Below are 21656 nucleotides of genomic sequence, written 5' to 3' on the forward strand. Positions count from 1 at the left end.
AAATTTGGAAATTATTTAAATTTATAACAGGGAATTAAATCAGAGATCAGTTATTTTTGTTCCTCAATCCTTAACACATGCCAAAATTGAAGAAATTAAAATTCATATTTCTCTAACTGTAATTTAGAACTAAAATGTTCTTAACAGAGGCAGCATGTATTAAAACTTACTACAGTACCTACTTCCCGCTCCAAGCACTCTGAAGTAAGTTTAAAAATAAATAAATCACAACTGTAGAAACAAACTATCAACTTTTGGTTTTAAAACTATGAAAAACCACGGACAAACAGAGGTGCAATTTGGCCAAGCTCGACACATGACTGAGAAAGACTGTCTTCCAATGCAGAACTCTTGACTAGATACTCCATCTGTCCCTAAAATGCTCAGTTATCTGTACAAGAATAAAGAAAAAAAGTAAGAACACACAAATGTTGGTGACTAACACCACTATCAGTGACTCAACACATGTAATCAAGGTAGAAAGCAAAAGTCCCTTTTAAGTGTGGAGATTTCAGGCTCTCTACAACTCACTACTTTGTTTCTCCTTCCCACCAGTTGTCTCCTTTTTCACCTTTATAAAAAATTACATTAAACAAATTATGTCGATATCAAGGCATCTAAAAAGTGGGACAATAAAACATTCATGTTTTGCAGGGGTGGGGTTTTTTTTTAATAGTTGTGACAGGTTAAAAACCCGTAAGAAACAAGTTTGCTAAGGGAGATCTATTTCTTGATATTTGAAGTAGGTACAGGAAAACATGCAAACCTTATGGCACACAAATTCTTCCTCATATAATCTGAAACGTTCCCAAACGCTGTCTACTCAGAAGCTCCACAGAAGCGTTTGTGTGCCTTGAAGTTGCACTCTCCCCATCATTGTATAAGCCAGTGGCGTAACCACATGCACATGATTTCCTCCACAGACTCTGCCTTTGCTGCTTTTTTCACACTTTCATGAAGAAAAGCATCTTTTTATTCACCTCGTCGCTTTCTACAAGATCTAGTAAGATCTAACTAGATCCGATCTAGTTAAAGATGTTTCTGCTTATTGCAGGGGGGTCGGACTAGATGACCTCTAAAGGTCCCTTCCAACGCAATGCATTCTATGATTCTATGATAATGTAAATGTTTTGAGTGGGTCTAAGCTTCCCCACAGCTACCAACCAACTATTCACTTAATTCTCATCTGATATCCACCATGAGAGAAGGGCACACACGAGCCTGTTGTTTAGTTTGCATGTCAACAATGAAAAGGTCAACAATGTTTAATGTAATTTAAATTGTGATTATTAGGCTTCAGCATCAGCAACTTCAGGACAAACAAGGCAAGAGCAGAAATCATCAGCTTTGGTTTAAGACTGCTTTTTGGCAGGCTCAGAGAACAGACTATTGTGCCAGTTCCATTTGATTCATGCTCGGAAGGTCTTAAGAAGTATGTGTAGACATTTCTTTTTGTTGGCAGAGCACAGTCTGAGCCACAAATTGTTGGAGGCTTGAAAAAAAATAATTGGGGGAAACATTGCTACATGCTTGTTGCTTAATGATCTTTTCTAGGCATCTGTTACTGGTCATCGCAGAAGATACTGAGATGAAGTCAACTTTCTGTCTAATCCAGCACAGATCTTACATTGCTAAACCAAAAATATAAGGATTCTGAAATGGCTTCTGCATTCTATAGGTTATGTCTATGCTACAGAACCTCTGTAGCTACAGCTAGCCTGGCATAATTACATTTGCAAAGCCATTTAATAGAAACTCAGTAAAAGGAGAACTTACTGCTAACAGAGTCACACTGTGCTTCCAAACAACGCAAGGCTTGAGATGAGGACATCTAAATTTCAGGCTCCAAATTTAGTGTCTATATATGAGCCAAGTGTTTAAGCTTAAGTACACTTAATAGAGACTTAATAGAGACTTGTCTCTTAAGTACACTTAATAGAGACTTAGTCACTTTATGAGATTTACTTCATCCCAATTCAGTTGACCAAACAGTGGGTGTCCATTTTCGGGCTCCATTGACAACACCGGCCAGCGTTCCATTGCCTATGATTGGAATTTAAACATGGCTCACAGGTAGATGCGTCCACAGGGAGACCTATATTTAGATGACAGTCTTGCGCTGAAGCCAGCCTAAAACATGTTGAACAAAAGTTCTCCATTGGTAACAGAAGTAAGTCCACACCAACGGTTTTGTCAGCATGGCAATACCAACGAAGGGATGTGAATGGCTACTGCTTACAAAGACTTCCAGATAAATTCTGTTCTATTCACCCAAGTTTTCTGAATGACAAACAGTCGGGCTAAAGCTTCACATAGCACATACCTAAATTCTCCTAAATACTTTTGGAACACTTGGTCAAAAATTTCCAGCCATTTCTGAGAACAGAAAAGTCAGTAAGAAAAACATTTTGCTGATCTTAAAAACAACGTCACTCACAGGACTTGCAATTTGGCAAGAATTTTAGCGTGGGGGATGCAACTTCTTTCCCTACCCTGCAGATCTATCCAGATGTGACCAAGCTTGAGAAAACTATTTGGTTTTTTTTTTTTTAATGTAAAACATTTCCAAAAGTTTGTCAGTGAAAAAAGAAAAAAAAAAAAATCACAGAAAAATCTACTCTTGTTGATCATGACTGATCCTCTCCAATTTCTAGCCCTGATCGGACTACGTGTACCTTCTGCAAAGATTGCTTCAGTCTGACAAGGATTAAAGGGAGGAAGTCTGTAATAAATACCCTAAGCCTAAGCACAATAAGCCACTGGAATGGAAAGCAGCGATCCCTAAGGCTCTTGATACTACTGTCACTTGACTCAGCTAGGGAATGAGAGTATCCAGTAGACAGGCAGATGGACAAATATGGGTCAAAGAGACAAAAGGGACTATTTACACCAATGAGACTGGGAGGAGAAACCACGGTCTGAGATGGAAGATGAGAAGGGGCAGGAATAACACTGAAGGGCCAATTAACTAAAACTGGGCACTAAAATTGGATAAAGAGCTGAGGAACTGATGTGCTAAGACGTATGAAATGGTGAAGGCAAAGATCTCAAAAGGAACCTGGGGAAAAGGGAATAGAAAGGTTAAGGAGATGGAGGAAGAACAAGGAAGAGTGGAAGAGGGTAAAAAATCAACTTGAACAAAAAGTCAGAAGTCTGAGGCAACTGAACTTGGATGAAGACTACAAGGAGGAGAAGTTCGCTGCCTAGTGCCGTATGGCTATCACTTAGCCAGCTCAAGCAGCAGAGTCTGTATGCAGCCACAAAGGTTTTAAACCTGCCGTTTGGGAGGTCTGCCTTTTCCTTTTTTTCCCCGACTCAAGGAAATGAATACCGTCAGACAATTACACAGGCAACACAACATGGAGACACAGATAAAGGAACGAACTGACACACATAAACACAACTTTAACTAGGTATGTGCATTAACACACAAAAAGGACTGCAGATCAAACATGGATTTAGTGCATAAAACAGACTGCTTAAAAGGAGTCTCTGCATTAAAGAAACTTGTTAGTTCGAGGCCTGTGCTTAATTTGTAGAGGAGAAAAAGTACGTATTGAAGAGAGTTGTGGATTGCTTGCAGGATTAAAAAACACTTGGTTATGGCAACTGGATGATGACCCGCAAAACGGTCCTAGTTTCTCTTCTTTCACAGAGCTCCTTTATGATATTGGGCAGGGCAATAAGTAAAATTTTTTTTTTAAGTTTTTTTTTTAGCCCTTAAACTTACTGTTAAAAGCTTGGGGGGTTTTTTGCCCCATAAAATAGCCCTGATTTCTACATAGACTGTGCACTCACAACTCCAACAGAGTGAAGAAAGAACTGGAATATCAGTGCAACTTTTTAAGTAAGTCTGAGTATTTTTGAAACTCTTTCAATTTGCCATCCAAATCAGCAGATATTTTTAAGTAAAAATAAAATAAAATAAAATAAAAAAAATCACCTCTTGGGGAAAATGGAGCCTAAGATGCATAGAAAGTCCACATAAATCTGCTATTTGGAAAAATTTATAGACAAGTTATTCACATGTTTATTATAGTAGAAACGTGATAGAAATACTCTTGCAGAAATGAGTAATTCTTTCCTTTAAGCAGTATCTGACTAGTCTACATACCTACACATTGAACAATGTAAAAACGGAATACTGAAGAAGATTTTACTGGGATAAAAACATCCATCTTATGGCCTGAACTAGGCCCTAGCTGTTCTGCATGTGATCATACAATTAAAGACTGCATAATCAGGCACATGCACAAAGGATATTAATTGTGTGCAGACAACGTGTCTTCCGGCATGTCCTAACTTTGTGTGTTTGATTTTATAGTCTTAATAATGCATTCTTTTAAGAAAGATTTTGTAGATATATTAACTCAGTTTAACAGAAAGGTAATGTCAGCAAAAGTCACTATATATACTCAATGATATACTAATTTACAAGGTAATAGTAGGGGATGGAGTGACAAGGAACTCTGGATTATGTACAGACATAAAAAAATACAAGAATTTCCTGCCTTTAATACCTTCCTCATTAGTGAGCACCTCCTTAGTATTCCTTCCCCACTGACTGCAATCAGTACCTTATTGTTCATAATTCCTATTTCCTTGGCTGTTCCTAAATTGCGCTCTCCAAATGGCACAGAGTCATCGTAAACAAAATCCTACATCTTCAGTTCACTAATTTTTGTAAATTGAGCTCAAATAAAGCAATTAGATGGCATACTTCGAAACTACCAGCTTGAAACATTAATATAATTTCTTTTCTAATAAAAGCTTCACATGTTTTATCTGGCTGGGGCTTTTAGGGTTCTTTTTTCAATTTGACTAAATTAGTCACTTACACATATTTCTCCCATTCCTCCTCCCAAACCATGGTATCCCCAAACATTACATAATCCTTTTTTAAAATTCACTAGCTACTGAAATAAACAAATAAACCCTCGTCTTTCCATCCTATTCTATCACTAACATTCCTTGGGCAAGCATCGTGAAGTGCAACATCTTGACCTAGAATTTAAAGTCATGAAATTACTGGTCAAACATTTAGCAGGTAATTCAAGTGTTGTTCTGGGGTTCAGGGAGGGGAGGGTAAGAAGGGGCTGTTCGTTTCATTTTGCAGCATGCTGCCTCAGTAGCTCGTGAAGAAAAAAAGCTGCCAAATTTTGTAATGAATTCCACAGAACATTAAGTCTGATGCTTAGCAGAAGCCATAACTGTTAAGTAAATGATATCCTCTTGATGAATACCCTTATTTGAAAACAACATTGATTCTTCTAACCCTTTAGCAGTGTCCCAAAACAGATGTGCACAACTGCAAATTCTGTTTGCTTTCAGGTTTACGAAGTGTGATGACATTTTTACAATCATGCATGAGCCCTTTTACCCAGGAGTAAAATAAAACGCAATAATTCTTCACCATCTGTTTGTTAATTTTGCATTCATTTAACTTTGCATTTTAAACTAATAATCATTTTCTTATAATATAGTTTGTTCCATTGGTAGAAATTACAGCTGTTCAATTTAAAAGAGAATGGTTTATAACAGTGTACAGTTTTCCTCTAAATACTTCCATTGCTCTTAATTATAGAGATATTAGTGCCATCGAATGGAAAAAAACTGCCAGGAAATAGTGTTATGCTTTACATGTCACAGATTCCCTTAGTAAATGTACATATTTACTTCTGTTCCAGCACCAATTCCCACCTGGTCGCTTTTACATTAAAATTCCTTTTCTGCACTACAAGATTCTTTGAGGTTTTTAACGTTGCTATCATGTATAACAGGCTTCTTACACTCTTGAAGGAGTAAGGCACAAACAATTAGATGAAGCTTCTGTTTCATATATAGCATGCAGTCAAATGAAGCACAGTCCTATTTCTTCACAATGCTTTTCCTTAATCTCTAATGACATGCCAAGGAAGTTTTGATATTTTTATTCTTATCTGGTAAAAGCTAAACTAGGACTAGAATAATGTCCTTAAAGCTTTTTCTCACAATGTTTACAGTGAAATGGGGAAATCCCATTCCTTTATCAAAAGTAAAATTGCATTGAAATAACATGAATAATACATCAGAACTAGCAAAGAGGAAATAATCTGGCTCAACAAAAGACATGGGCCTGGAGAAAGAGCAGGAGGCAGCCTGAGATTCTGAGAGTCGTATCTTGGATTCTGCGTTATGCCCCGGACAGCACGTTTTCCTGCTGCTCCACACAGACCAGGCCCTAAGTCCGCAGTGAGGTTACAAGTCCTAAACATGACTGGGCACACACTAACACAGTGGAAAGTCTACTTCACTGCGGTTCCAAGGCTTAATAATCATAATCATCTACAAATAAACTCTTCAAGAGACACAGGCTGCTCAGATAATTCATGTGAGCAGTCCAGTAATGTTAGAGAGACTGTTCAGATGGTTAAAACAACCAAGAGTCAATCACCATTTCCTAAAACCAATTTTATCTGACGGCATGGAAATCTTAGCATCAGATGATCATCCTAGTTCTGTCGTAGTGTTAAGACAGCAATGCTGTCATAGTAGTCGGGTGAACACTTTACCAAAATCACTCATAATGCAAGAGAAGGTTTCCATAAAATGGATTTATTTCAATTAAAGGAGTTCAGCAAAGGCTGAACTGATGTATAAGACTATAACAGTGCACTCACCTACAGAAATGAACTTCCAGAAGTACCAAACCCAACAGGCTCACATAAAATTAAGAGTGGAAGTACAACCATACGTTACTGGGATGCTCAGCTTCTAGTCTTACCAGCATCTTGAGCATCCTGACCTTTTAGTTTCTCAGATGAGTGAGCATTGCTGCCAGGTCCGACCTTTTCTGAGGGATTTATCCATCACAATATTTTACGTCTGACAGAATGCAAGCATTCTGGAGGTGCCCAAGGCACATTCTGATGTGATAGATGCGTAACGGTAACAGTCTTCCCAACAATTCACCTTCTATTTCAAGTTAACTCTCATTAAAAAAACCTCAGCTGGTATGACACTCGGAAAACCTGAAACTCTCACCTATTCAACGCATCAAAGCCATTTACATTTTGGGAAATGAGCATTTCCTCACAAAGCTCCATGAATTATGATAGCAACTGAACTGTCGTCTTATATTATTTCTCTAAAAACCTCTATTAGCTTTTGACAGTTAATGATTTGTCAACATCTCTCTGGAAATACCATAGAAATAGCACCTAATATTGTCATAACCACCTGTAGTAACTGAAACAAAAAAAAAAAAAACAAAAACAAAAAAACCAAACGGTATTTGCTTGGATATTTGACAGCAGTTTGTTTAGATCCAGACTGACTATTTACTCTGCAGAATCTGCCACTCTTCCCAGTTGTTTGAAAGGCAATTTCATACAGAAGACAGAAGGAAATATTATTTTATGAATTAAAAATTGGAAGTGAGAAGGCTAGACGTGGAAATACCTGCAGTGTTATGTAAAAAATAATTGTCTAGATTGCAAATTGAATACATGTATTCTCATTGTATCTGAAGTGAGACCATGGCACAGAAATATATTTAGGGTGTATCAAGTTGTTTTACCAATGTTAGGTGCTCCAGTAAGCAAATATTTATTTGAGTTTTTGTTTGTTTAATAACAGCTACTTTCCCCCCTCGTCGTACTGAAGAGGAACACGACATCTTTGAAGGAATACATTAATACCACTGAATTAAAAACACACCAGTAAAAAAGCTTACGGGAAGTGCTGATTTGAGAACGTGCCACTTCATCAGTTTTCAATTAATATTAGTAAATAGGATTCTTATTATTAATATTAGTCATGACTATGATTCATGGAACACCTACAAGTTCATTATTGGCAGCAGACCTACCATTGCCTGTCTACTTTTTATTCCAAGGTCAGATCTGCGGAACGGGGAGAACAATCATATAAATGAAAATAAACAATATTTTCTTTCACATAAAGAGATGACTATCAGTAGTAGCCTAGATCATTAGAAAAAATAGCTTTAATGCAAGTAGTGTCTGTATTTATCAGTGTTATGCACTTGCACACGAAGGGCAGTTGGTCCACATTTGTGAAGATTCCTAAGATGTCTCTCTCATGCGTGATTTGTTCCATGTTATTAAAAAAAACATCCAAAGACACCTGCATTAATGGGACCGCTTCATACTGATGCCTGCAATATTTATGCTCAATCTGCAACTCTGGGGCAGAACTTACACTAATGGAAGTCAATAACAAAATCTTTAGGGAGTTCAAAACTATTTTTTGCTAATGGTTTGATTTCGCAAGCTGCTGAGTACACCAATCTCAGAAGTGGTTTTTAGGCTACTGCTTAAAAGCAAACTGATGCCAATAGACTAATACGAGTACTCCTGAGTTTTAAATTAAAATATGTTTGTATTAATTTTTTAAGGATGGGTGAAAACCCCAAATGAAACCCCACAATAATTTATATTACAAAAAATATTACTCGGACTCTTTTGCTTGGAATAATCAAACCCACTTTATAACTCTAATTTCCTTAGAGAGACTGAACTTTAAAGTTCTCGTTCAAAAAAAAAAAAAAAGCATGTGGCCCACATCCATGAAAAATCTGAGACATACTTAAATAAAATACTATTTAAAAGGGAAAGTGCTATGAAACCAAGATCAGAGTCAATTGTCTAACACTAACCAAAAAATGCTACAGCTCAGCAAATATACCTACAACTTGTCCCACAGGAGTACTTTTTCCTTTTATTCCTGTGCTATCTATTAAAGAGCAAGCTTCTGAAGGCAAGGGAGATGCCTTTTTATTTCCATACCGCATAATGAGGACCCGTCCTTGACTAAAACTAACCAATATTAACTACAAAAGACTGGTTAGCTTTTTTTTCATAAATGTAACCGTCACACAAAGGCAAAATTAGACCCTTAAGCACTAACGTTAAAAAAACCCAACAGATCAATCCACATTAGCTATGGAAAAGACTGAACATAAAATATTTAAATAAGATGCAGCCACAAGTGAGGTGGCAGCAAGGCAGGAAAATGAGGGCTGCATTCAAATACCTACAAAAAGCAAGCAGATAGGCAGCGCTGCTACACTTCCTTGTGTAAGTTTTTATGGGCTTGCTGTTGGCATGCTTGTTAAGAGATGGGTACGTTTTCCTGCCTTTTTAAAATATATAGAGAGCTCCAGCCTTCTTATCTGCTGAAAACATTAATGGAATAATTCAAATAAATTTGTAAATATTTTCATAAATTTTAAAAAACATTTTGTTATTTCCTTGTTCCACATTTAAAATTTGTGGGCATTATGTTGTCATTTTCTTTCTTTCACAGACCTTGAAGGACTATGCTACTGCTGCTGAGCATAGAAAGACAGGAGGAAGCAAGAGCCCAAATATCCATAATTCTCATGTTCTACAAAAAAGCACGAAACGGTTCACTCCCACCAGCAAGTTGAAGCACCAGCTGAGGAAGAAGGTACAATCTGGATTTAAAAGACAGTGCAATTTTCCTTTAGTGGGCTTTCTTCACTTTTCAGAGATCAGGTTCTCCCTGTTTTTAACACGTAGGCCCCCAAAATAACTTGGTATAAATAGATTATAAACTCTTGAAATCAAATGCCCAGCAACACAGTGCTACCTCAATGTGAACTAGTATGTCACTGCCTTAATACTTAGGGTAACGTTCAAGAAAGACACCCGGGGGAGAAAAGAGAAAAAAGAATATAGAGAATTTCTTTGGACGTATTATAAAAAAAGTGTTTTCTACTCAAGTCATGCAAAAAGGAAGAAAAGGTCTTTGTGAAACACACTTCACCAGTTTGGAACATGCACTAAACAATTTCACTTCAGAGCTTTCAGTAAATTATTTCAGTGAATGTTACTGAATAAAGGAAACCTGCACTGGAAATTCCTTCAGGAACATAAGCCCTTTCATGTTTCTCAGCTAGGCTTTTCGGCTTTCATTTCTGGGCTATTGCTGCTTCTCTCTCAGCCTCTCTGTGCCCCTAGTCCATTTACTCTGCTTCCTACACCTCCCAGACTGCCCTTACCATCTGCAATGCCCACCGTCTATTCAGCATCAAAACCCTCTCAGAAACGTCTTTGTAGCAACAATCTCTCTCCCCCGATTCTAGTACCCACACGTTTGACATCTAGAGTTCAAGCAAGGTGCATCTTTCATGGCATTCATTTTGAAAAAAAAAAAGCACCACAGACTGAAAACTCTAAGGCTGACTCTGCTTTCCGACTCCAGTGCCAAGGGAACACTGGCAGGGCGAGCTCCCGCAACAGCCTCCTGGCACCGCAGCAGGAAACCAGCAGCACCACTGCAGCGGGAGAGAAAAGGGAATAGGTGAGGCTGAAAAATCAAACACTTCCCTTTAGATGAAGCCATAACAACCATCTTAAGGAAAGACGTCTCCTTGCTGCCTAATTAACCCAAGTCTTTTCCCTCCTCTTTTGCTACTGCGTTCCAGAAATGCAGTTATTATGGGAAAGATCATTTATGTAGATTCACCTGCCAGACATGACATTGTGCTTCTGTTCAGGTCTGCAAAATTGCAAAGGGAATCGGGCAATAAGTCACAGAAATTGTATCCGTACACTGGAAAAAAACTGATGGTTTATGAAAAGTCCTCTCTAAATAAAGTTCATTACTTTAACCTAAAATGTATATATTAGAATACACGCACTAGTCATTGTCCCTTTGCAACAGCTGGCAGGGGTTAAGCTCTAGCACTTATTTCTTACGGACCAAAGAAAGAACAAGATGCCGTTTCACTGATTCAACGTAATCAGGGAGTTACAGTGTGCACTGGCAATGCTACTTGCTATGGAGACAAATTCACAGTATTTTTTTTTCGTATACTTGGAAACAAAAAGGTAGGGATACAAACACAGCTCATTTCACAGAAGGCTCACGACAAAGTGAATCAAATGAAAAATTTATATATAAAAAAACCCCTCCAGTTTAAAAATGTACATCTTTTCTTCTGCTTCACCTAAGATGACAAATGCTCCTCCAAACTGTGGTTTATAAATTAATGTTTGCCTTCCTCTTGTAAACAGAATCAACACATTGAAGACGATATAAAAATTAACTATTGCTAAACTGGTCTCACATTATCACGTGCTCCTTTTTCTCATCAATAGGTGAGAATCACGATGATAACAGGCTACGAAGAAAGAAACTACTAGAAAGACTGAAAAGTCATGGTAAAGTATTTGCCCTTGTTAAGAATCAAACTCCCAAAACAAGTACCCTAAAAAAACTCTAAATCCAACACTTTGCCTACATCTGGTACGTTGATACTCTACTGTAACAACAGACACATAAACTGGACAGTGTGGTTTATGTCTCTCAAGAAAGGAACATTTTGTTTCTTGAGAAGCTAATTAAAAGTGCTAAATTGGGAATGTGTCATATGGCCTTTAAAAAAATATTTCTTCACATTTGTAATAGACTTTTCCACTCATAAAGATTCCATAAAATTCATAAAAATTCCGAAGACCTTAACATGCTGAAGCACAGTATTAGTTTTACTAGAATGTTAATAATAAATATGTTAAATAATGTGAAAATAACTGAAAAATTATGTATTTCTTTAATTTTAAATTCTGGATGGGTACAGGTAGCCTAATAATTATCAGATTATCTTAGAAACAAGTTTTTAATTATGTAGTTTCAGTTTAATACTGTATCTTTTAGACCCTTTATTTTTTTCACTGGCTGGCTGACTTGAAAAGTTACTTAATCATAATAGCCTATCTTACATCAGATAGCACAAATCTGAAATATTAATCCATCTAATAACTGGTGGGGAAAGAAAAAGCAGATCAGCTATCCATTCAACAAACCTCAATTAGACTACCACAAGCAACAGAAACTAATGCACGCAGTAACATACGGAGATTTACTCGAGTATCAAAGTATTCATGAGCAAGCAACAATCACATCAGAAAAACTAGGAAAATAAATGAAGTTTTCTCTCTCAATAAATGGAAAATCCAAAAATAAGACCTATTTCAGACGCCTTCTTTCATCAAAAGTGTTTAGACTTTAGACTAGCTACATTTCTTCCACATGCTCTCTCTTCCACATGCCTCTCACCTTATGATCACACTATTCAGACAGATCACTTGATTTCATCGCAATCCCTTCAAACTCTTAAATACATCACTGAAGATCCACATACAAGCGTGGAGTTAATTAGATCCCAAGGTATCCATACTTTGCGTGCCAAAATAATTACAAAAACATATCAGAAGCAGAGAAGCGTAGAGTTCTTGATTCACATTTACTCAGTTTTAACTATTACTTGATTTTCTTAAATATCCGCAGGGATACAGAAAAATGCATTTTATTTTGTACTAGAAAATGTGGTCTTGAGACAATTAGGGAAACTGAAAACTGTCTTTTGAAAGCTGAGTCCTAAACTCCGTAGTGTTAAAGGTGTTGTGTTTTGATAGGGAACAAAATTCTCTATCTGTAAGAACTGTAGTTTAGTTTTTTCTGTTCCATGTTTCACTGCTGAAGAAAACACAGCATGCACAAAATCCCAGTGGGTAATTTGGGGAAAAAAAAATCAAAAGGAAAACCAAACAAGCAAAACAAACCACAAAAATTTTGCAAAAGTGACTATAGAGTTAAAAGCAACTACCAGACAAAAAGCTAGAGTTTGGGGTTTTTTTTTCATAAAGTATATTATATTATGCTTTATTTGCTTTGTCTCCTAGAGTCAGATTCTAGGTGAGAAGAAAACAGGAAAGGGTGACTTTTTCAATAATCCTAGTAATTTCAAATGTCAAGATTCTTCCTTCTTCCTATCTGCTTGTTCTCACTTCTTCCCTCTGCCTGATTCCTCTATTTTGATGTACGCTTTTCAAAGCAGCTGCTACCGGACAATGACTTCAAATGAACAAAAGTACATCACAGTAAAGCTTATTTTTGGTTCAAGCGAAATAAGTTCATGTGACTTATTTCAATCATTGTTCATGTGACAATACTAATGAGAATTAAGTTGTAAATCTTACTAACTAGGCAAAAATCTGTTCTTAAATTGCTGGACCTGCAAAAAACTGGACACACGTACAGGTCCCACGGCAGCTCTTGAACCAAACAGATCTACCACAGCTGACATCATTTATGGTGTACAAAGGTGTTCCAGAAGAATTACATGTAGTAAATCAAAACCAACTATGATAATTCTAAGATATCATGGCTGCTTTGCAGAACTTGGAAAGTACAGTTATAAAATAATTGACACGGTGGTTCTGATGTCATCAACAAGCTGTAAGAACAGTCTGATTCACGTTCTCCAAGACACAAATGATCTGGCTTTAGGTGACCAAAATCCAAACTGTTCTGAAACAGAGTAATTCATAGAAGATAATTTACAGTGTTAAAATGTTACCAAAGCTGTACTCTTAGTCAATATGTCTTTCCCTGAAGTACAAAGATTATCAGCAGCAGCAGGGAAACGGCTACAAATCTCAAAATAATAAGAAGGAAATTAATGAAAACTGAAATACCTCATGGCCCCCACTGTTGAATTGTTACAGGTTTTCTAAAACATACTAGGAACTGAATGAAACTACCAAGTTGACCAACAGCATCTTGAAGTGTCTTCTTGGTAAGACATTCGTTCTCTAGCACTTTCTGTACTGGAGTTCTCTAAGAGAACAGCAACCTTTAAAAAAAGTAAAATGCTATTTTTGAAGAATATTTCCTTCAGTACTTCCTTCCTCAGTTGCAAGACAAAAGCAACTACAGGAAAAAAAAGCCTTGGTAAGATAAAATCAGAAGCCGGTCCAATAGAGCAGCCAGGTAGTCACTCCCAAGCTGCAGTGAAGGGAGATGAAGAAAAGCCAAGTGCCTTGTGCGTGCAAAAGTACCATAAAAAACTCAAGAGTTGGAAGAGGAACTTCTGAATACCAGAACTGCTCTTTCAGTATCACGTTACAAAGCTTCTCTGAGAAAAATGGGCAGAGGACTCTGCCCAGAACTGGTATAAATTATTATAGATGACGTTCTTTATGCGTTTTTCCCTGGCTTTAAGAATTACTAGCTCTTACAATAATGAAAAAGGAAGAAAAGAGCTTTTAGAGCATCAAGGAACTGCAAATCCTGCACCCTATTTCAAAAAAAAAGAAAAAAAAAGCATTGCTAGATGTTCTGTTCAGCTAGGTTGAGGCATACATGAAGCCTTATCTTCAGGATTCTGTCAATCTAAACCATTTTTCACACACATTTTATGCTGACATAAAATAAAACTAGCTGAAAAAATGCTAAATGGGGACGAACTGTCCACAGTATATGAAGTTAATGGTATATAAAGCTGTCAATGCTTATCTTTAGATACGAGGAACAACAAAAGGAAGTATCAATTTAGCCAAACCGGTTTTCAACTTAAAGCAGCACAAGTAAACATACACACATACCACTAAAAACATGGATAAGTCTCAACAAGATGAGAAGGGTACTAAGGCTAAGGTGTGAATATACATTTAAAATATGGACAAACACTTTTAAAAAAAACCATAAGTTTTTTATATGATTCCCAACTTTCCCCTGAACTTATTTCTTTATGGTTTAGCTTGGTAAGCATATGCTAAACTCCAATCTTCAGCGAGGAATTAGAAGAAGGAAAGGGCTTTAAGAAACAATTTGAGTGAGGTATTTAATATGCAAACCTTGTAACATTGCCCCAACTTGGAAGCATCTACAAACAGCACAATCTCTTGCCTCTGGTGACAGAATTTAAGGGAAGCTGCCTTAAAAAAAAAATTTCAAGACTGCGTTACCGTGTGAAAAGGGCTTACAGGAGAGACGAGTGTCAAAACAGCAGATCGTTTTGAGTCTGGAACAAGGCAAGATACTATTGATTAGCTTGCCTCTATGCAAAGCAACAACTCCTACAGTTCTCAGCAATGATAACATGCCAAACACAGCCTGCAGAAACTCAGCAGGAGTTGAAAACAGCTGCCTTGTACAGAGAGAAGACGCTGCCCTGATTAAATAAAAAAAATGGATGGGTGAGAGAAGATGGCATCAGTTTTTCAGCTGTCTGGCTGCAGGAGTCTTGGTCCTGAAGAAACACTTGATGATTACTGGAAAAATTAAAAGTGGGAAGTAGATAAATCTGCACAGAGCTATACAGAATTTCAAAGCAAACTGAAACCTACGTTTTATAAAATGGAGAGTAGTATAATATTTTGGAATGACTGCTTTAAACACTAGTATCACGTTTCCCCTTTTCAGTCTTTAAGTAGATAGGAAGCTCCTTGGTTTCCACCAATACTGTTTTCTTTGACTTCAGTGTCCTTCACAAATTCTCCCAGACTTGTAAACTGCTTTCTACATCTTGCCAGAAGGAAAAGCTGGCTGGGAAAGTTACCACTGCATCCCTTTCTTGCACGCGGTTTGTTCAGAAGTGGTTCAAACACATTATCTACCAAGTCTTCCTTAAATTCACTTCTTGAATTGAGCTACTTACATTACTGGGGAGAAAAAGCAGACCACCTTATTTGGGACTCTAGCACACACAGAAGAGCTGTGACTGGACAAGTAGTAAGCATTACTATTTCCTTAGCTGACTGCAGAGAAACAGCCACCTACTCAATATATAATGTAAAATAAACAAGGAAAATATAATTATATAGCAGTATTTAAAAATACCTGAAAATATTTCAGAAACCTCTCTTCTTGAAAGCTGAGCAGATGCAAACCCTAAAGGCCTGCATTTTAAATGGTAATGCCAGTAAGTTCACCCTTCCAAATATCAAAAAGCAGCATAGTTAAGAAACCGTAAGACTGAAGCCAGAAATACAAGAAAAAGCAGAAAACTGCCTGACCACATATATTTTTTTTTGCAGCAAAAACTCTTGATTTCTATTTAATCATTTTCCTTTGCTTATTTTTTTTTTTTTACTTGATACCACCTTTGCATTTTACCACAAATATCTGTAGAAACACCTTACTGATAAAAGTCTATCCTTCATAAAGCTGACAATATGACAGCTTCTTTACTATGGTAACTTTCATGTACTGAGTAGAGCTCTTAGGAATTATATGCCATTTAGTTAAGTTTTGGATCAAGCAAACCACTGGAAGTTTTGTCTCCCCTGCCTATATTCCAACGAGTTATTTTCTTTCAAAGCTTCAAACAAAATTACTCCAAAATCCCATGAAAACCTATCAAAATAGTGGGGGAAATAGCTGCCACGTCTGGGTGTTCACGCTCTCTAACTTACATACTGCACTCTGACTTACGTACTGCACAAGCTCCAGAGACGAATGTGAATTCTTAAGAGTTGCCTTCAGAAAAGCTCTGACACTATGCTTGTCACCCGGATCACCAGTTCTTCCTTATGACTTTTTAAACTTAAGAAAGTGGTTCTGAGAAAATTCATGATTCTCACTCCCTGAGATAAGCGAGGTAAACAAGACAAGCAGTGAGATGAAATGAGTCACCTATACAGTCCCATAAGGGCTAGAGCACTTCTACTACCATAAACTTAACTGTATATTCCAGCGTTTGTCAGTTGTTATAAAACAAAATGATGCGCAAGATTTCAAACACCTCATATATACAGATGTATGTATGTGCACTCATTAACATTAAAGAGAGCCAAAACCAAGACTTCCAAAGAAAGTCAAAGAACCCACCTATGTCTAGACACAAAGATGTGTAACAAATTGGTCGGATGTCTCACTAAATAAATTGCAAGGCCTTCAAAATGAGTGAACTGAAAAAACAAACTGCAGAAGACAGACACGCTAAGCAGGATATTTAGTGAAACATGCACAGGCACTGGGATCTCTGTAGTACTGTATTTTAAACTTTCAGCAAATACAGGCTAAGAAGAAAACCAACATGAACTAACCTACACACTTTGGAACAGGTCAATGAAATATGTCTACACAAGCTTTATTAACGCAATCACAAGTTCAGTGAAGCCAAATGGACATCTCAACTGGTAAACAGAGTAATAAGAAACACTGTCATATCCAGTTAAAACAGATTTGCAAACAATAGGCAGCCTAACTAACGAGAAACATGAATGTAACTTACAAACTAGAGAGACCTTCGTGGTAAGAACAGCCCCAAAACGCTCTCCACAAATTAAAAGACCTAAACTAATGGACTACACTATCAAGAAAAAATTTGTTACATGTCAAAAATTAATCTGTACATGAACATAAGGAAAAGAAAATGTACTTTCCTAGCTAAGGAAAGATGTCAAATGCTGCAGACCACACCATAAACCCATGTCATGCCAGAAGGATTTCCAAGAAGACAGAAATCCCCAACCAAGCAAACAACAACAAAAAACCCCAAAGCCAATTTGGTGGCAAGCAGAGGAAATAGCATACAGCTTGTTTTTTATTGAAACTATTTTTCTGTATGCCCTGAGCACATACTTGCATCTGCATTGACAACAGCATTCAGACCATTTAAACAGAAACTTTATTTTTAAAATGCAGTAACATCACATTAGAAAGAAGCCCAAAATTTTAGCAAAAATTAAGCAAAAGCAGCTGTAAACACAAAAACATACATTAAATTAATTGCTATAGCTGTCATTCAAAACTTTTCAAAATACCTCACACACAGAAAATTTCTTCCCTTAAACTAAATTTTCCACTATCACATAGGATAACCAGCACCTTACACTTTTAGTGCCTTCTTTACCTTAATGACAAGTTAAAAAGCAGTGAAAAATTATTACCAAGCACTACAGCCTGGACACAAGGAAATACAGGATTACTTGGGCTCCCAACCAGTTACGCACAAACTCTTTGAGCAACCCCCACATTGCTGCTCCATGGTCAGGAACACAGAACTACAGAAGAGTTCACTCCTTATTTCTTGGAGGTAAAAAAAAAAAAAAAAAAAAAAAAATCACCAACCAACCAAAAAAAACCCCACCAAACCAGTAAAAACTTCCCTGGTATGATTGTGGGATAAAGATGTCCCATTTTCTCTAGCTACTCCTCTAGAATCAGACAATCACAGTTGCACTCTTACTTTGCTCTCCCTGGGGATCTCACAAGAAAGATAAAAGAGAATAACCAGAACAACATCCTTCTTTCCTGGCTGACTGCTGTATTACAGCAAATAAAGTTTCTCAATGGCCTCGGCAAAGACTGAATAGAAAATATGCAGAATGGAACTCGATTCAAGTTTCTCTCATTTCTCTGCGTTGCACAGAAACATGTGCAACAGGGGTATCTAAAAATTATTTGCAAAATTTGAAAAAATTAGTAGAGAATCTACAGAGCAGCACATGAAAAGACACGGCTGAAATGGAATCTATCACACCAGAGAGATGTGGGATTCTGAAAGAATTCGTATTTAAATATGTGCATTATAAACCATATCGAAAGCAACAGAACTGAAATACTGGAAACAGGATGAAATTCAATAGAGCAAAATACAAGCTTGAACACTGCAGCAAGGATTTCCATTAGAAACCAAAGTATTATAATGAAAATGACTACAGATGGGAATGAGCTGATCACAAAATGACTACAAGCCACCATCATCAGCCAAAAACAAGGAGACAAAAACTTTTCAGCAGGGAGATTTAAAAAAAAAAGTAACCAATTTTGGATGTTCTTTCAATTCTTTTTCTAATTTTTTTTTACACATACACACACACACAAATGCTTTAACATCTTCAAGCTCATTTAGAACTTCATACTGACAAGTTCATTCATTCTGAACAGTCCTTTATTTTGAAAGCAGATACGCGTAAATCAATTAAATTATTCAAAGCAAAGCATTTATTCAATTCTATTCTAGAAGTAGAAAGCACAAGGAAAGCTGTATTATATGGCTTGTATTGAAAGACTGATTTAAAGCAGCTTTTTAGTCCACACAATGGAGAACATTTACTTGTATCTTCTGCATCATCTTTTATTTTAATATAATGTATGAAAAACTTTCCGAATCATGTAAAAATAAGCGTAAGCATGATCATGGGAAAACCAGCAAAAATTGCACAGATTTTTTTGATAGCATGGCTGATTAATATAGAAAAAATAAAATTATTAAAATAATCTACAAAACATGATTAAGTAAGACCAAAAAAGACCCAAAACTATAGCTACACATGGTAGAAGTAATGTGAAATAGGTCTCTTCATCATTTCAAATATCAGAATATGACACCAGAAGGAGTCTGTCCTTTGCAAAAGGTATCTACTTTTCCAAATACATTACCATGTCAAATTAGAAGACTAAATATTTATATATGTATTTCTATCAATATTTAAAGTAACAACATAGGCTTTGTGGTAAACACTAGTTTCCTATACTAACTTGCTTTTTGAAACTGGTATGAAAGTAATTGAGAGTCATATAATTTCAGAATACAAACTGGCAAAAGAATTACTTCCTCTACCTAGCAGGGCACTTGCTAATTTGAACTCAAGTTTTCTTTTGTCTGTATTTTGTTTTGGTCAGTTGGGTACTTCCCACATCCTCGTTACCTCAGAACTGATTAAACGATACATTCCATGCAACGCCATAAGCCTTTTTAATGAACTGCAACAATAGATTTTATCATGAAGACCTGTCCAAAGAAACCTTATTATAAATGTGAACTCAAGAGATCTGAATGTGGATATTTTTTGTCATACCTTGTATTGCATTAGTTTACTGTCCTTTTTTTAACCCCACACCCTGTTTTCTTACTGGATTGAGCATTCAAGTCTTTTTACTCACTTCTGTGCTCCCTGAGACAACAGCTTTGTCCACGTTCACCGATAGCTGCTCTTCCGTCTGGCAGACTCCCAATGACCACTCCGCACAGCGGTGATGAGCCCAGCAATGACCTAATGCATGATGACAGAAAAAGAGCTTTGGTTGTCCGACTCTGTCGAGCGCTTCCTGTAAGCATGGAACTTAGTTCTATAGTAAATACTTGCCAGATAAAATGAACAGTCTCTCTTCCTCCCGTATTTCTTGTTGCAATATTTAATATCCTTATTATTATACACTAAATTGCAGTTACTATCAGACACTAAATATACTGCAATTTTTTGGCTACGTAACACACCTTCCTCTTCATTTCAGCACATTCTGTATATCTGTTTCTAATTTTCAGATGCCTGATCATATAATCATAACAGTGGGGTGTATATGATTCTATGACTTTATGATTCTATATGCAATGTTTGTGAGACACACAGAGTTAAATTTGATCTTGTATTCCACTGTAGATAACACTACAGTACTCTTAACTTACAATTCCCAAGGACCAGATGCAGATCTGTGTGCTAATGTAGAAAATGCTCACGTGATGCTTTAGAATTCTACACAAAACTTGTAAAAGCTCAAAATACAGCATGAACAGAAACACCATGTAAATAACTGAGAAAGCTGTGTCAATACAACACACGCATTATAGAGATATAATTAAAATGTTTATCTACATAACAAAAAAATTCAGAATGTACAGAATTTAACAGGTATCTCAAAAGAAATTTCTAATTCAATTTTGGGGAAAACAATGTAAATGATGCATACTTCCAAAGGAATTCTGTGACAGCTTTATACTGGATTCAAAATTATGCTTTACATTAGCTTCTGAAATTAGGTACTTGGTCAACTTAATCATTCAGCAACAAAAAAATCTCCTCCCAAAATCTCTGTAAGGGCTTGGGAACAGCCAACTACAAATAATAATAGCAACTTTAAAAAGTTTAGATTGATCAAGACATACTATGGTATAAATATTTAAAACACACCACTAAATTTTATTTTTAAATAGACTTTGAAACGAATCTACACAGTCATGAAAGAATGACATCTATATTATTGCACAAATGTATTTCTATTTTTGAGGCAAAATATGTGAGTGGACTACTGGCAGAGCATTTGGGCATAGATGCTTTCCGAAAAAGTAATTCATAACTGAGTAAAAAGAAAAGTTCCGTTAAAATGAAAGAGCAGATGACAAACCAGACAGTTTTCTGACAGAAAATCTGCAGGTACTGGAAACATGCAAGTGTATTATGCCTCTATTGTTCTATCAATATTGCTCTTTTAAATCTTCCCTTCCATTATTTCCGATAACCCTGTATTATCAGCAGGAGATTAGCTAAGGCTACGGGATTAAGACTTCAACAATTATATTAAACTGTGTCTCATTTCTTTTTCCTTTTCTCCCCAAAATAGAATAATGACACTGAAGATATTACTACCTGAACACTGGCAGATTACAAATATTTCCCCATACAAAGCTGACGAGAATTCTGTCCAGTACTTGAACAGAAGACTAAACAAAACCACCAGGTAATACTGGCAAGAGCTATGAATGCATCATCAAACACTTGACAAACACCAGAGCACAGAAAACCAACAGCTGAAAAACTTCACTCGCTGTCGTTGTAGCTACTCTACTACTACTGAACAGGACAAAAAGGAGGACTGCAACATATCTTACCTGTTGGCTCAAATAAGGCTTGAACATCAATGTCGTCTGGTAAGCCAACTAAACTGAGTTCATCCCAGAATTTGACAACCTGATCATCAGAAGCAGTTTGGGTGCTTACACTTGTACATGATGCTATACTCGATCGAGATCTGTATCAGGGAACAGAAAAACAAACTTAGAAGTGACCACGATCTTTGTTCAATTAGCTAGACACTTGTAAATGATCCAAAACTCA

At 36.6% G+C, this 21656-nt stretch overlaps 1 protein-coding gene across 34 annotated transcripts in view; it reads right to left on the reverse strand.

The window, feature by feature from the left end:
- The window catches only part of KMT2C (lysine methyltransferase 2C), a 203167-nt gene that overhangs the window by 101469 nt on the left and 80042 nt on the right, over nucleotides 1–21656 (reverse strand). For all 34 annotated transcript variants that reach the window (XM_074574090.1, XM_074574086.1, XM_074574085.1 and 31 more), the window contains 2 exons: nucleotides 21431–21570; nucleotides 19708–19817 (listed from right to left, as the gene is read on the reverse strand). In XM_074574090.1, the coding sequence (XP_074430191.1) occupies nucleotides 19708–19817; nucleotides 21431–21570 (250 nt within the window). The remainder of the gene's footprint in view (nucleotides 1–19707; nucleotides 19818–21430; nucleotides 21571–21656) is intronic.

The sequence above is a fragment of the Larus michahellis genome, chromosome 2 (genome assembly GCF_964199755.1).
Source record: "Larus michahellis chromosome 2, bLarMic1.1, whole genome shotgun sequence".
Lineage (NCBI taxonomy): Eukaryota > Metazoa > Chordata > Aves > Charadriiformes > Laridae > Larus > Larus michahellis.